This window comes from Zalophus californianus, chromosome 9 (genome assembly GCF_009762305.2).
Source record: "Zalophus californianus isolate mZalCal1 chromosome 9, mZalCal1.pri.v2, whole genome shotgun sequence".
Lineage (NCBI taxonomy): Eukaryota > Metazoa > Chordata > Mammalia > Carnivora > Otariidae > Zalophus > Zalophus californianus.
In genome coordinates, this window is record NC_045603.1 from 87,268,015 (window position 1) to 87,280,769 (window position 12,755).

At 32.8% G+C, this 12,755-nt stretch overlaps 1 protein-coding gene across 10 annotated transcripts in view; it reads right to left on the reverse strand.

Moving 5' to 3' along the window:
• The window catches only part of PLEKHA5 (pleckstrin homology domain containing A5), a 239,848-nt gene that overhangs the window by 39,275 nt on the left and 187,818 nt on the right, over positions 1 to 12,755 (reverse strand). For 5 of the 10 annotated variants that reach the window (XM_035729176.1, XM_035729177.1, XM_027592904.2 and 2 more), the window contains 5 exons: positions 9,121 to 9,201; positions 4,525 to 4,560; positions 3,954 to 4,016; positions 1,805 to 1,885; positions 1,521 to 1,670 (listed from right to left, as the gene is read on the reverse strand). In XM_035729176.1, coding sequence (XP_035585069.1) covers positions 1,521 to 1,670; positions 1,805 to 1,885; positions 3,954 to 4,016; positions 4,525 to 4,560; positions 9,121 to 9,201 — 411 coding nt within the window. Of the gene's footprint in view, positions 1 to 1,520; positions 1,671 to 1,804; positions 1,886 to 3,953; positions 4,017 to 4,524; positions 4,561 to 9,120; positions 9,251 to 12,755 lie in introns of those variants that run through there. The other 5 variants (XM_027592897.2, XM_027592895.2, XM_027592894.2 and 2 more) reach the window with 3 other exon arrangements.

The following is a 12,755-nucleotide window of genomic DNA, read 5'->3' on the forward strand; positions in this document are numbered from 1 at the left end:
AAAATGGGATATTCAAACATGATTAATTTCTACTAAAACATTTTTAAGCCTACTGGTCAAATTTAAGTTACTAAACCCATTTGGTAAGGGGAAAAAAATAACAGTTCAATTGAACACTCATCCTCAGAATTTTCTAAAACAGACACCAAATCATGAAATAGTTCTCAACTACATTTTGATTTGACTCAGGCTGCCACAGGGATACTGAGCTTTTCATTAGCTTGGCATTGACAACCTAGGCCCATTTTCCCCTTCTAATGTCATATTCCTAATCCTCTACTCCAGTCAGTTACTTTCATTTCTTGTTTCTCCAAACACATCTCTCACATTCTCATCTCTTTGTTGTGGTTCAAGGCATTTTATCCTGTATGGACTACCCTTTTCTGTCCCTTCCCATCCAAATCCTACCCCTGGTTAACTAAGTGACTACTTCCTTTTAGACAACATTTCAGGTGCATATATTTTCTCTGTGACTCTATTAGAGAAAATCTATGTAAATTTAAGTCTTCAGGGTTATGCTCAGAAGACATGGGCTTGAATTCTAGGCATAGCATTTATTAGCTTTTAACACTGGGTAAGTCATTCAGTTCAATCATCACTTTTTTTTTTTTTTTTTTACAGCAGGCTTCTGCTGAGCATGGAGCCCTGGACGGGTCTTGAACTCAGGACCCTGAGATCAAGACCTGAACTGAGATCAAGAATTGGACACTTAAACCAACTGAGCCATCCTGGTGGCCCTCAATCATGAAATTTTTAATGCACATCCTATAGCACTGGATGCTAGAGCTACAAAGATGAATGAGATAGGGTTCTGATTTCAAGGAGATCACAACTGAAAGGATATTAAATTCTTAAAAAATTTATGAACATCACAGTATAATTAAGAGAATCAAATGAAATAATGGAAATATCTAAACTGAGATCACACTGCAGCTATTAAATGATAATGTCAATGGCTTCCTAAAAAAATCATTTCACAGGTGTCTTTTTTTATTGAAATGGTTGGTTAAATGAATCCAATTACCACCTTCCCAAAATTATTCTAACTCCCCTAAAATCCACAAAATACATTTCTTCTCTCTCTTTTTTTTTAAAGATTTTATTTTTAAGTAATCTCTACACCAAACAGGGGGCTCGAACTCACAACCCTGAGATCAAGAGTTGCAACCTCTACCCACTGAGCCAGCCAGGTGTCCCGAAAGACTTATTCTCTTAATGCAATAAATGTTAACATAATAAGTTTTCATTTTAATAATACATAAATGGAGTATTTATCTCCCTTATAAAACAACTATTTCACAAGGAAAAGAATGCTTACTATAAGAGAAATAATTATATTTATTTTGCATCACAAATCACCTCTTAATTTTTATTAGTTAATAACAAATTAATTTCTTGTTATAGTAAAGAATAATCCTAAAGACAGTCAAATTACATAGAAACAAATAGGAAAAAAAAGAAAGAAAAAAGAACCACATGGTATTTCAGTGACTCTTACTAGAAAAAAATCTGCTACTTACGGCAGTGGCTCGAGAGAGTTCTCTACATGTACTGAGCAGTCCGTTTTGTAAATCATCCCTCTGTAACACCACGGTCTGAATGGCTGCTGGGTTATCTGCATTCATTTCTATCTCTTGGCTGGCTGATAGCAAAGCTTGCTCAAGCGTGTACTATTATAATAAAAATAATTACACTTAATGTTCTGCATCATTGAATTAATTCTTTTTACTTTAGTTTTATCAGTGTCCTGATAATAAGCATAAAAAGTAACATCAATTGTAGATAATAAACATAATTGTCCTACTTTCTCCTTGTGGAGTTGCTGAAGTTTCTCTTCCAGGGCATGTACCACTTTATCTTGTTCACATAACCGGCTTAACTTGGCCTAGGTTTTAAGAGAAAATCTGTTAGCAATTTTTTATTTTTCCTGTAATTGGCAGTAGGTAGTCCTGTAACTGAAGGTAGGTGTAACAAGAAAACACATTTAAGATAGCCACAGAATAATACCTAATTAGGTCAATCTTTATTTCAATCAGTAAAATAAAAAATAGCTTTTATTTATTTAGTTTAAAGATTTTATTTAGTCAATCAGAGAAAGACATGTATCATATGACCTCACTGATATGAGGAATTCTTTTTTTTTTTTAAAGATTTATTTATTTATTTTGAGAGAGTGAGAATGAGAGAGAGAGAGTACATGAGAGCGGGGAGGGTTAGAGGGAGAAGCAGGCCCCTCGCCGAGCAGGGAGCCCGATGCGGGACTCGATCCCGGGACTCCAGGATCATGACCTGAGCCGAAGGCAGTTGCTTAACCAACTGAGCCACCCAGGCACCCTGATATGAGGAATTCTTAATCTCAGGAAATAAACTGAGGGTTGCTGGAGTGGTGGGGCATGGGAGGGATGGGGTGGCTGGGTGATAGACATTGGGGAGGGTATGTGCTATGGTGAGCGTTGTGAATTGTGTAAGACTGATGAATCACAGACCTGTACCTCTGAAGCAAATAATACATTATATGTTAAAAAAAAAAAAAAAGAAGATAGCAGGAGGGGAAGAAAGAAGGGGGGGAAATCGGAGGGGCAGATGAACCATGAGAGACTATGGACTCTGAGAAACAAACAGGTTTCTAGAGGGGTAGGGGTGGGAGAATGGGTTAGCCTGGTGATGGGTATTAAAGAGGGCACGTTCTGCATGGAGCACTGGGTATTATATGCAAACAATGAATCACGGAACACTACATCAAAAACTAATGATGTAATATATGGTGATTAACATAATTAAAAAAAGATTTTATTTATTTACTTGAGAGATAGAAAGACAGAAATAGCGACAGAGAGCACAAGCGGGAAGGTAAGGGAGAAGCAGGCTCCCCGCTGAGCAAGGAGAGCTGAAGGCAGATGCTTAACTGACTGACCCACTCAGGAGCCCCCAAAATAGCTTTTAAAGATACAATGCTTAACATGCATATAAAGTGAAAAAGCATTTCAACCGTACTATTTAATCTACATAATTCGAGATACTGTAATTGAGCAGTCTCATATAACTTTAAATCATTTCAATGTGGTTAATATTTTTTTGCCTACCAACTGCTAGGTATGTTAAGTGATATATACAGTCCTTAATGAAAATATAAACTGAATTCTGTTTTTATATTTTAAAATTATGCTCTTATATTTATAAAAGAATAGAAGGAAAAGATTGCTTCTAACTGCAATAATACAAATAAAAATTTGCTAAATGGAGAAAAAAATCATTTTCAATAATTTAAATGTTTGAAACTCTTGGTATTACCCCACTTTTTAAACTATGAAAATATCAGAGGATACTCCATGAAAATTTAAATACTACAATAAACCAGTTGTCCAGATGTCTGAAAATAAAAACCCTGGATAAACTATATATATGCCCCAAACTTGACTGCATAATGACAAGTAGGCAAGAAACTGGAGATTTCACTTTCTTTGCCATAGCTGTTAAAATAATTACCCTGTTTTTGTTAGATGACAAAACTCAAGCTATACCAAAATGGAATATACTGAAATGAGAAAGTATAACGACATGGTAAGTCAACCAATCTAAAATATAATAAAAAAAGAAAAGACTACATTTTAAAAAGTAGTGATAGAACTTTTAGAGGCTGATACTTTCTCTAGAAGACAGGACAATTTTACTTTGTTTCCAGTCCTCCATACTTTTTTTGATTAGAAATGTCTTTTACTTTCCTTTAAGTGATTCTTAGTATGCTCAACTGTTAATTATGGGGGGGGTTGTTATAGAATACATAGAGGAGTGATGATTTAATTTAACCTACGTGTAAAAGAAAATGCTACTTTCTTTGATGTCGTTTTGGAGGGCAAGGGAGGAAGAGGAAGCTTTTTGTCATGCTTATTTCCAATGTTTTGGCAGGGAATATAACAGAGTACTGACAATATATATAGCATACTAACACTTACATCAATATCCACTTCTTCAGGTCTGTATTTATATAATGTGCCTCTACATTCATCTTGTGACAGCTATAGGAAAAAATGTCAGGTAGCAAGTTTAAAAATAATATTTAAAAAATATACTTAGCCTATGTTAACATTTTAGATTTATATAACAATAACAAAAATGGGATTTTAATGATTCTTATACTTTAAGAAATTTAATTCAAACACAGATCATTACAAAAGCAGAAAAATATTTAACAGTGATACAATATGCAAGATACATAAAAATGTTAACTTAAGCTTGTCAAACAAAATAATAACTTGGTCAAACAAATTATAAAGCACCTTACATTTTCCATTTGTAAGACACACATTATTTTAATGAAAAATTGACAAATACAATCATAGCAACTGTATTGAATCAAATATTCAAACCAGGCATATTTCAGCAGTCAAAACCATCCTTCACGGTATACACATAATTACACAACTGTGTATGTGTACACTCAAATGCGAACACATCTTAGTACAACTTTATTAACAAAACCCATAACATACTGTATACATATACATAATATATAAACACACATACACAATATAAACTTATCTTGTTCTTCTGTCTTAAGAACTAAAAGATAATGGGGGAAAAGGATGGGTTTAATTGAAAAGAGGAAACTCATTCAAAACCTCATAAAACTGAAAGCCTATGTTGTAAACTATGGCTAGTCAAATTTCATAAAGAGTTTATATGTGTTCATTGACACCATTTGTCTTATGATACTACAAGAAATTACTGCTTAGTGCATTTAAACATCCTTTCTTTGGCTTCGTCCCAATATCTTTTGGTCAAACAAACCTTCACTTCTGCTTGTGTTAATCAAGATTTCAAAAGCCATCCCTGTCAAGTGATACCACAGGCAACACCATAGCCTTTGCAGGCAATATTTCATGCTCTCTTGTCTTTTGACTTTATATTGACTGCTAAGACAGTAACAAAAACATAGCAGGAAAAATTTACTTGGGCTCACTGCATATTTACTAAATGGCACACTTCTTCTCTAAGTGGGGATGGGAGTAATGTATCCCCACTACATTCTAGATTGGGAAATTAAACTTCACACAAACACATATAAATGAATAAAAATGATAAAAAAGTTATAACTATATATGCCCACTGTAAAAAACTGCTTGCCAGTTACATCTTTAGAAGGAGACATAATTTAAACAGTAAGTATCTTTGGATGGATCTAGAAATGTGGGTATCAGGAGGTTAAAAATGTAAGCATTACAAACATACAATAAGAAATCCTGGATTTATGTGTTTCATTTCAAGACATTACTTTCACGTCCTCATGCAAATGAATCTGTGACTATTTAAGGATATGCAGTGATTAACAAAACTTTCATAGAAATGAATTACCACATGAAAAATGAATTTAATGACAAAAGTCAGAATACTTATGCACTATTTTAAAATAAAGTCATTGAATATGTCCTAAGTGTCAATTGTCTTCTAAATTAAAGCACCTAGATCCAAGAAAATAATTTGTACTCTTATCTGAAAACAAAAGTGATGAAAAATAAGTTTTAAAATGCTTAGATCCATGATAAAAAATTAAGATAATGCCAAAATTAAATTTTCTCATTTATAAGAAGTTAGAGATGTAAAGCCTTTAGCTCCTAAATGTCAAAACACACTTTACTTAATATTTAAAGTTAAATGCAAAACAGCTTTACTAAACCAGGGAATGTAAAATTTTGATGTAACTAGTGGATAGTGCTACACCTAGATTAAAATATGAATTGTATCTTCTATCCCAGGGTCAACAGAAAAAAGCCTAGTATTTTAAAATGGAAATTTAGCAATGTGTAATACAAATTTAGGGTATTGGTATACTATTTGTATTTAGGGAATCTTACTGCATATTCACTTTCACATCAGTTGGGAAATTAATAAAAAATGTGTACTGTGTTGTTACAGTTTAAGAGTGATAGATCCTTATAGCCATATAAATATACTGCACAATACATTAGATTTATTTTGTTGTTTCTGTATTTTTAGTACCACTGAAAAATCTATTTAAACCTTTTATCAAATTATTCAATAAAAATATTCATTATTAGACACTAACAAAATCTTAATATAATCAGCCTTCCACTATACATTGCTTTTACCTATCAGAAGAAAAGAATAAGGAAACAGGATTATTCTTTAAATAATTAACTTTTAAGCATGGCCTATTTTTCATTACTGATAATAATTACTGAGGCTTTTCTAAAGAAAAAATGGATATAGTTTATTTAAAAAATTTCCACCTAGATTTGAAGAAGTGTGCTACTTAGTCCTCATTATGAAAATCCTACTAATAAGAAAAAAGTCATTTCATGAATATTCTCATTAAGTTCTGCCTAAAATGTTTCATGGTAATACTTTTTTATCATTTTTCAAATTCATCTTTAGCAAAAGAAAAAAAAGTTCTGGGTTTGAATACCTTTTTCTGAAGTACCTTAGCAACACTAGAAAAGCAAATGAAAATGGGCTATGTAGAATTATGAAAGGTTGAGCAGTGGTCAAGCTTCAATTTGAGAAGTGTATTATACAGACTTTATTGACATACATATAAGGCTATGTGCTTTATTTAGAAAGCTTTTTCATAATAAAATATCTAACAATATTTAAAAACACTGGGTTGGCATTAGGTTAAAACAAAATTACTTTTGTTAATCAAAATATAACTTTCTACAGTATCCCTTTTAAATATGTATGTATATATTTAAAAATTTATAAATAAATATATATATATAAACCCAAAAAGGATTTTTGGGAAATAAATTTGATAAAATTAGACATTTTATGAGGACTCAAAAATGCTCACAGGACTGTAGGTATTTGCTAATATTAGTCTGTACCTTTAAAAAATAAATAATATTTATTATTATTTTATAAAAACTCTAGTACAAAAATGTAATTGTGAAAGATGGTAAAATGATTAATAAATGTAGAGGAATTTTTCAACACAATGTGGATTGATTTAGCATTTGTTTTGATTCAGTTTTACGTCCTTTTTATATTACCAATTCTAAAAAATTCCCACATACGTAATTTTTCAGGTGTCCTCTTTTTCCTAAGAAAATGCAAACATAAAGTTTCTCCTGCAAGAAAACCCAATGGCTATGATTCAGAATAACAGGTCATAAAACATGACAGTGCCACCTTATTTTCAGGTGTATTTCAGGAACCTATAACACAGCACTGTAATGCAATGTCTGAAGCAAACTGTTAAGAGTGTACAATATAAACTTCCATGAAGATTTCCTTTGCATAATAACACAGTAACAGAAATCTGAAGAAAAAAATAAGATTTAATTTCAATTTAGGCAAATTAATAATATAGTTTAGGAAGTGTGTCTGAAGGTCACTATTATCCACCAGTGGTGCCCTGTAACATTTAAGTACTTTATTAATGGCTGATTTTTAAAAAAGGACTGACTGAAGACACCCCAACTTGACAGGACTGAGAGTCAACACGGATTACCTGGTAATTGGTTGCCTAGCTCATGCCCAGGAATGGCTGCTGATGTTAGCCATTCAAATTTTTCTGTTTTGTACAATTTTAAGTTTTTTTTCTTTCAAGTATTCATATATTTAATAAGGAAATATAATAATGAGGAAATATATTTATATAAATCTATAGGTCTGGTCAGTGACACCAGTATATAAGACCACTCTCAGATATCGCCACACTTTTGGAAAACTCCAATTAGAACTTTTAGTGCAACTAAGTAATTTCAATCAGCAATGACTTCTGCATCATCAACCCTGATTACTGATCAATATAAAGAAGAAAAAGCAATCCAAACCAAACTGAAAACCCACAAATGAAAATATACAAAATATGAAAAGTGAAAGTATAACCTATTACAACAAAATGCTTTGATCTCTTGTCATTTAGCCTTACATAAAATGATGAAGTGACAGCTTCAGATACTGAGAAAGGTATTAATTCCAGGACAAGGGCTAAAGGTTCTCAGCAGTGGAATTTTGGAATGAAGTGTCTAGGTTCTGTAATCTGGTTACTTTAAAAATACAAAGATTTCATTTTCTTTTGAAAAGTAAAGCTGTTTAACTTTAAATATTTAATACTTTGTTTCTTTATTGATAGAAAACTTTGTTCAGAAGTAAGAGTCACCTCACCCTCCTACCAACTGTTTCAAGGCCCATCCATGATGCTGATCCCAAGATGACTAAAGCAAACCCGAGGCCTGTAAAGCCAGAGAGAGTTCAAGGTGCTTTTTCTTTTTTCTTTTTTTCTAAATAGGTGCTTTTTCATATTTTAATAAAAATACATTCATTTTTCATGTTAGTTAATTTTCTTCTTCTGTATGAATTTTAAAGTATTATAACAGGTCATAGGCCACAGTAATTTGAAGGTGTTGAAGTGGAAGAAGCTGATGTTGCAAAACACACAGCTAAGAACATTTAGACCATGAAATACAAAAAAAATCGGATAGGAATGTATAAAATGACTTCTTTTGCAGATCTGCAGATTACCAAGCTCCTAAAAGTAAAACCAGCCAGCTCCATGGCACATATTTTGAGTTAGGGAAAAGAATGAGGTAAGATGATGCATATGATGGCATAAGAATGTAACAATACAGGGAGAAGATATTCCCAGTAGGTCAAGAAGTGGCTATCTTTAGGTCTTACTATACCACAGTACAGAAACTAGATTTAAATAACTCCCATATAAATATTATCTATTCCTAAAACAGTATGGTGGGGTAGGGTGGGATGGGGGCTGCCCCTACAAGGAAAAAAAAATATTTTTAACTTTTCCCTAGAAATCAGTTCTAATGCTTTTAGAGTTAATCGAAATTAATGGCAAACTTGTAAAAATTTTGCAAATGTACTGCAGACCTCCAAGTACATATCAATCAAATACTCTGCACAAAAACTTCAGGAAAATGGCACACTTAATATTCCACAGCAAAATGTTCAGCAAAGCCATGCTAAGAATACTGCAGCATCTTAAAAAGCATGGATGAATTGCACTTTTCCAAATAGACAGAAACAAAAAATGAAATAAGAAAACACTAATGTTATGAGTAACTCTGAGGATAAACCAAAACTGTCACTGAGGGATTTTGCAGATGATAAAGCAGTATCATTCACTGTCCAAGACCTTACTTGCTGGTACAGTTGGGGTCTTAGCGCCGAGTTCTCAATCATTGTGTGAACCATGGTGATAATAGGTTCATTTTCTTTCATCTATTTCAAATCAGGAGGAGCATACAGCAAACATCAGTTTACAGCACAGCTAGATTTGAAAGACGACACTGTAAATATAGCCTCTACTTTAATATCTTCCTGATAGTGCAGTTGTTTACATTTTACCCCACGGTTGTACAGATGTTAACTTATATAAACCATTTCAAGCAAGTATTAAATGCTGTAAAATACTTCCGAGGTTACAGAAAAGCTTACTCATTGCAATACTGCTGCAACTAGGTTTTACTTTATAAATATATTCAATATAGTCAATGAATATTCTTACATATACTAGAATAGATAATAAAGCAGCATGACTTATTTAAAGAGTAAATTACAGGGTGAAAACCTATTTAAAAGGAGAAAACAGTATCATTTTTTTAACTGATTACTTATTTAGTAAAAAAGCTTAAAATGATATTCAGTTCTTTGTATACTGATCAGAAAAATATTAGTTCTCTTGTAATATTAAAATTCTATAATAAGCAGTATATCTCGTCATTTAGGTAATCACATATTTCATTAAGGTTAATTTTGATAGACATCTGTATACACTGTTTTGGATTTTCTTACAGTATAACACAACACGTAGAATTATTTCAAGGATATACAAACTAAAATTTATTTAGCAAAGACTCAATGTATCTCCCTAGTTCCTAAAAAGGCTGAAACCATGTTTCACATTTCCAGCTAATGTTGTACTTAATTACTGCCTCTAGAAAAATATTTGTTTTAGGCGGTCCTGGACTTAAGAGCTAAAGCATTCAAAAGAGAAGCACCATAATATATAGAGAGTAAAAGGCCAATGATGTACCATTTATAAGCAGACAAGTCTGTTTATGATTGCAATTTGCAATATACACTTTACATAATTTTCATCCTGCATATTATAGAAAATAAGCATTTTTATTATGGTTAACAAATATTACTTTACTGACTCCGTTAAATCTACAATAAAAGTTTACTAATCCTGAGACTAATAATGCATAATGTAAGTAAAAGATAAATCTTGAAAAGTGTACATCTAAACAATTTTATTTTCAGCCTAGTTACCAATGTTTCATGTCAATAAACTGTTTTGATTGTCAAATTAGAAACTGGTGACTGGTTTATTTTTTTTTAAAGTTTTATTCAAACTAAATATTTTTTAAAAAATAATTTATTTTAAAATCTCAACATCTGCATATCAGTTAAACTCAAACTTCTTTTTCTCCCCTGCAATGCTATCCAGTAAGGGACTAAGGCATATTTATAGGTGACATTTCATGTACACAGGAAACAGATGTGTTGATATGCAGTTCAGGGCAATTTTTTTTTACAGTGTTAGAAAGTAACTTATAAACAGACAACTACGGATGTAAATTTTCCTTAGGAGAAAAAAACTTATCATGGAAATTTAAGACCTCTTTATGTTTTCAAGAGCCTTCTATGTTTTTAGGGAATGTTAGTTATCTTAGTCAAATGTGAATCTTGGAATAAAGTGTAACTGCTTTTACGTTTTGGCTTACTCATTTGACTATTGATACACACACCTCATAAAACACAAGTAAGCATAGGTCTCTATCCATTTTAAATTTTAATTTTCAAAGCAATTTCATCATTACTATTTTTTAACAGCATACCATGGAAATTAGTCAAAAGAATACTGGACTCAAATTTTTTTGCATTGGGTGGAGGTCAGGAACGTGAATGTTTTAAGAAATAATGGAGATCAGAGAGTATCCAAATGTAGACGATACTCAAGGTCAAACTGAAATTGCCCATTGAGTCTTGGAAATCTGGCACTACAAATTAGCCCCTGTGTCAAAAGGCTAGGTCAATAAGGCTCACACCTCTAAGTGGAGCTTCAATATAGTACAGATTAAGGACAAATGTTCACACTCTAAGCCTGGCAAATTTACTTGAAGGGACAATATGGTTTCTATACAAGGGAAATCAAGCCTGACTTATTTGTGGACTACTTTGAGAGGGTAAATATGCATGTGTGTCAAGGGATGACATATTTGTGATTTAAAAATGTCTGTTTAATTTACATGTCAAAGCTTATTAAATATTGAGTCACTGAGAAGGGTTTTTTTTCCACGAAGAAACTAACTAGGAACAGAAAAACTAAAAGCAAAAATAGTATTTAAATTATACAAACTGTAGGGCGCCTGGGTGGCTCAGTTGGTTAAGCAACTGCCTTTGGCTCAGGTCATGATCCTGGAGTGCCAGGATCGAGTCCCACATCGGGCTCCCTGCTCTGCAGGGAGTCTGCTTCTCCCTCTGACCCTCCCCCTCTCATGCTCTCTCTCTCTCTCAAATAAAATCTTTAAAAAAACTGAATTATACAAACTGTAAAAGTGTTTCAGAGATCATTTCTGAAATGGACCATTTTTCATTATGAAAAATTTCATACATATTAAATCCTAAGTATTAAAATTAGAAGTCATCTCTAGAAACTGACAATTTAGTACAACAAAGGAATAAAAATGTTAGCAGCAATTATTTTGAATTGTGGGACTGTGATTATTTTTTCCTATCTCTATACTTTTCTGCATTTTCCAAGTTTTCCCCAGGGTAGATACTGCTTTTCTAATTAAAAAAAAGTTACTAAAAGTGAGTCAAGGATAAAAATATATAAACATGAAATAAACAAAATTAATGGAACAGTCATATCCTCTGGCAAATACTCTTTGGTGATGAAAAGCTAAGAAAAATCTTAGCACCATGTGTTCATATCATGTTCAAGGGTGGGAATTTAGTGGATGAAACCTACTGGAGTTGTCTAGTGTAGTAAGACCCTGATCTAGAAAACTGTTCTTATAAACCTTTATTCTGTCATAGGAATCTGTATCTACATCCAAAATTTATTAGAAAAAAACGTTAATTAAAAAAAGTAAGCTACCCAACACATTTATAAATACATGTTAACTATTCTGTAATTACCCACCCCCTTTCATTACTACTTCAGAAATCAAAATTCAAGTTTAGACTAGGGGTTCTTAACCCACATCCACAACACTTGAGGAACTTGAAAAGAATACAGAGAGCCTGATTCCCAGATAACTTTTTTTTAATTTTTATTTTTTAAAAAGATTTTATTTATTTATTTGACAGAGACACAGTGAGAAAGGGAACACAAGCAGGGGGAGTGGGAGAGGGAGAAGCAGGCTTCCTGCCGAGCAGGGAGCCTGATGCAGGGCTCGATCCCAGGACCCTGGGATCATGACCTGAGCCGAAGGCAGATGCCTAATGACTGAGCCACCCAGGCACCCCCTGATTCCCAGGTAATTTTAACGAGGAACTTGAGAATCTCTGATGTCATTAAAACACCAAGGTGACAGGATGGTCTAAAGATTCCTTTGGCAGAACTATGATGTTCTCATTAAAGTAAAATATGACTGGATAACAGTGCATGTTCTTCAGCTCATATACTCCCTGGGATCCTGTTTTACTAATAATAGTCCCATAATTACTCAGATGGGATAAGACTATCTATGAAAGGAGAAGCAGCAGGATCATTTCAGAACTCCCCAAGGCACCAAACCTACCTAACCAAGAGCTGTTAGGAC